This window comes from Diadema antillarum, unplaced genomic scaffold (genome assembly GCF_040938485.1).
Source record: "Diadema antillarum isolate AM-2024a unplaced genomic scaffold, OU_Dant_1.0 seq00001660_RagTag, whole genome shotgun sequence".
In the NCBI taxonomy this organism is placed as follows: Eukaryota; Metazoa; Echinodermata; class Echinoidea; order Diadematoida; family Diadematidae; genus Diadema; species Diadema antillarum.
The window spans coordinates 604,208-608,433 of NW_027272360.1; the positions used below are offsets into that span (position 1 = coordinate 604,208).

The 4,226-nt window shown below is 37.7% G+C and overlaps 1 protein-coding gene across 1 annotated transcript; it reads left to right on the forward strand.

The window, feature by feature from the left end:
• The first annotated feature begins 2,791 nt into the window (after positions 1–2,791).
• LOC139711472 (somatostatin receptor type 5-like) lies at positions 2,792–3,784 on the forward strand. Its single transcript, XM_071623350.1, has one exon. It carries the CDS (start codon positions 2,792–2,794, stop codon positions 3,782–3,784), a length of 993 nt encoding a protein of 330 aa, XP_071479451.1.
• The last annotated feature ends 442 nt before the right edge of the window (positions 3,785–4,226 follow it).

The following is a 4,226-nucleotide window of genomic DNA, read 5'->3' on the forward strand; positions in this document are numbered from 1 at the left end:
AAAGTAATGATAATAGTAACAAAAATGATATTTTAACAAGGCTAGACACTAACTTTTTTTTTCGGTGGCCCGTTCGGGGAAATCATTAAATATCTTTTTTTTTTCTTTTTTGGTGACAATGAAATTTAGTGGTCTGAAAAAAAAGAAAACGTACAAAAGAATAAAACATTAGAATGACATTGGACAATGAAAATCATTTAAGGGGAATGTAACTTGAGGTAGGACATAAATGCTTCAAGTACCATTTGCTGTATCTATTAAAAAAGAAGTTAAACGTTCAAGTGAAATAACTCAAAAACATTAAGATAATCATAAACCTTGATAATAATGTGAAAAATAGCAGGTCCAAGGGTTCTGATCGCCACGTATACTGCAATTAAATTCATTAAGTCCAACACATGCAATATTGAATTAAGGCATAAACAGGATTCTCCATGACACACCTACTATTCATGGCATAAGTTAACATAAGGTTCTTGGAGAGATGAAATACGGCAATACATGAAATATATAGAACGAAATAACTGAGACGAATTTGGCCCTGAAAGTAAACTCGTATTCAGTTCGGCCATGAAGACTATATACGTTACATAGCGGCGATAGAGGACAACCCTGGTCGAGTCAACTTATAACTGAAATACGTGCTTGTTAAACACTGCGCCGCGAGTTGTGCTGCCGGTTCTGGGTGATAAAACCACATAAAAGTATTAATACACTGAATAATATTGTGACTCGTAAAGTGTTTGCTAACGTGCCTTCTAAGTGACACACAATACATTTACAAGAAACCTGCATGCATCATTGTGAGGCAACAGCTAAAGCTGACAAAATCAATATGAAATACTATGCTGAATTTGACCTTTAGAAATTGCGACGGATTTCTATTACAAAGCACATGGTGCATAATATCGATCGAAATAAATGAGATATATAGGCCTACCTTTTATTTCTAAATCTTATTTAAAAAAAAGATAGACAGAAATAGAACATCGAGAGGGGGAGAGGAATAGTAAGTGACAAATGTGAACGACAGCAACTAGGTCACATATGGAGTGAAAAAAAAAACAAAACAACAAAATTCCTAAGGAGCTTTGTGAATAGCGTGTGTGCTCGTTTTTTCTTTATTTTTTTAATGAAGCACTACCTTGGTGAATATTACGGCCACTATTACTATACTACTCTTACTTTTGATAGACAAACTTAAGGACAACTTGTATACTTTCAGTCCACTTTATTTTCAGTTTTCTACCACGTCATTTTGCTCTATCGAGATTTTTATTATTGATTACGGTCTTGAAACACCGACCATGTCAAACATCCATGAAGTAGAATAAAGATATAGGAACATTTTCAAAAAAAAAAAGAAGAGAAAAGAATGAGTTTTTTTATTTTTTTTTGCTCTCATCTTTACCATTTCATGATTATACTAAGAAACGTTTATAACAAAAGACATTGAGCCTCAATGTATCATTCAATATTTGTGTACATATTTCTTTTTTTTAATCATATTGTTATAGCAAATCCACACCATCATGTCTTCTTATCTGATATACAGTTTTTACTTTGCATACTTCTTGTAGTGATATTTGTGTTAAAGTATACACACAATCACGTCATGCGGGAATTAAAATTGTAGAATCAAAATATGTTCAAAATCAGCATCTACGACCGTAAGAATTTGTCAATGGGTTAACATCGGTGAAGGATCATGGGATAGAAAGAAAAGCAGAAACCAAACACGAAGAATTGAGAAATATATATATATATATATATATATATATATATATATATATATCATATATCATAATGTATAGATATATATTGATCCGAGACATGCAGCTGCAAGGATGAAGTGTGACTACCTTTGTTCTGTGCTGCTATTGTCGTTTTAAGAGTGCGTCAGCAGAATCAGATTTTTTGTGCCTCTCCTTTTCACGAACTGCACGTCGGTCATACTCTATACGCAACTTCCTTCAAGGTAACTGGTTAGGAGTAACACTGCGACAGAATCTTTAAGAATACGTTTTCTTATACGCCCCTGTGGAAAGGTGTTTTCAAGTTATTTGCAATATCATGAGAAAATATATAAAACCTAACGCAGTCGATATAAAAATGTAAGCAGCAGAAGGAAATCTATTCAGGTTGAGACCCACATCAAGGTATATAGTGTGCAATATTTATCGAAAGTCTTGCAAGCATTGTGATTGAATGAGATACTTTCTTACTTCTTCGTTGAACGAGAGAATAGGAAGTGTTGAGGGGAAAGGAGAAGAGAGAGGGAGATAGAGGGAATTCCAAGAATGACTCAAGAGCTTGTTTTAAGTTTCATTCTAGAATACCAGTAGAAAGTTACCATACAGTTATTGAAACATCTCTTCATATTATTATTGGGTCTTTGAGCTCAATGGTGACGATCATTGGATGCAAGTTTCGCAGTGTTCTAACCAATAGGACAGCGAGTCTCTCTCCTTGTTGAAGGCATCTCAAGGGAGGATGAAAATGCAACCCAGTTTAATGGCAGGTGGTATTGTGACGTATAGTATCGATGTGATCAACAGGGTATACAGCAGTGTATGTTACCATCTAACGAAGATTTTCGAATAGATTGGGTGATATAAAACGCAAATGCAGATGATCAACCCGGCTTAGAAAGCGAACAGGCTCTCGATGCATGAAAACGACAACAGCTGCAGGGAAGAATCAGAAGGTACCTTCATCGTTTTGAACAGTTTTGAATTTTGAAGCTGACATCTCTTTCTCCACTCTCTCAACGCGCCTTTGGTATAGCAAGATGAATACTTCCTCGGCAACAACGGGAGTTCAAATAGATTTATCTCAATCAACCTTTGTCATCTACATTTGTTTCGGCATCATCGGAGTTGCCGGCAACGGGATCGTGCTCTTCGTCATTGCCAGAGTCAAAGAGCTCCGCGATACCACCAACATTCTCATTGCCAACCAATCCCTCATCGACTTCACGTCATCAGCCCTCCTCATTGCGTTGTTCGTGGCGCCACTGCCGCCTCTGCCGAGACGCAACCAACCTCTAGCCCGTTTTCTCTGCGGATTCTGGTATACGCAGTATCCCTTTTGGGCCATGTTTCCCGCCTCAGGGATCAACCTGACGATTCTGACCACGGAGCGATATTTGGCAGTCGTCCATCCCTTGTACTATCGCAACAGGATGAGGCCGCGTCTTGCTGTTATCATATCATTAATCCCTTGGATATTTGGTATGTTGTACATGGGCTACCTTCCTTTCCTAACAACTGTTCGTGGACAACTCTGCTTACAATTCCTATGGCCGAATGACATCATGCAGCCAGCCGTGGGTATAGCTACTATCGTCATAGTGTTCCTCTTGCCGTTTTTCGCAATGACGGCTATGTACGTTCAGATTGTAAAGGTGCTTCGAGCTCAAGATGCTAATCTGTCCGGCAAACGGTTAGGAGCGGTGCATCAGGCCAAAGATTATCGGAATGTGGCGCGCAAAAACATGATCAAGACTACGCTACTCCTTTTCACCTCGTACGGCATTTGCTTGGCGCCGAACAACATCATCTACCTTTTTTACTGTCTTGGAGGCTATGTCGACTTCAATGGGGTATTCTATTACGTAACAGTCTGCGTCGCATTTATCAGCATCTGGACTAATCCGTTCATCTACACCCTTCAATACAGGAAATTTCAACGTGGACTATCTGTTGCTTTCGGTTGCAAGAGAACTGTTTCCTCACCTCATGATGTTTCAGCAAGTGTTTTGACGGCATCGGAACAGATTTAATCATTGTAAAACATATCGGTCATCAGCTTGGTAAGGAAAACAACTTTTAGAATATATGCAATTTTGTTAGCGTGAATGAATTGTGTAAGAAATTGGTTTCTATCTGTATCATACTACATTTTAGACATTCAAAATATGTCTATAAAGTAATGAATAACATAGTACATTGTGGGGGTATCGTTTCGAAGAGGATAATCTATAAAGTTTATGAAGATTTTCCCCCATTTCCCCATATTCCTATGTAAAATGCGGATAGGATTAATATAAAACGTGATTTTCTGCACAAGTGCCTATGAAAGATAGGAAAATCACAATAACAGCAACCTAATTTACAACTGTTGGGCATGACTTTCTTAAGTGTCATAGTAACAAGACCCTTTTCCCCCCTGTTTTGCCTTTACCATGAAAAGTAGGAAAGCTGAACAGGTTTCAAGAAAAATAA

What these genes read in the sequence shown, in the direction of transcription:
- LOC139711472 (XM_071623350.1), top strand. Translation starts at nt 2,792, where the DNA reads ATGAATACTTCCTCGGCAACAACGGGAGTTCAAATAGATTTATCTCAA.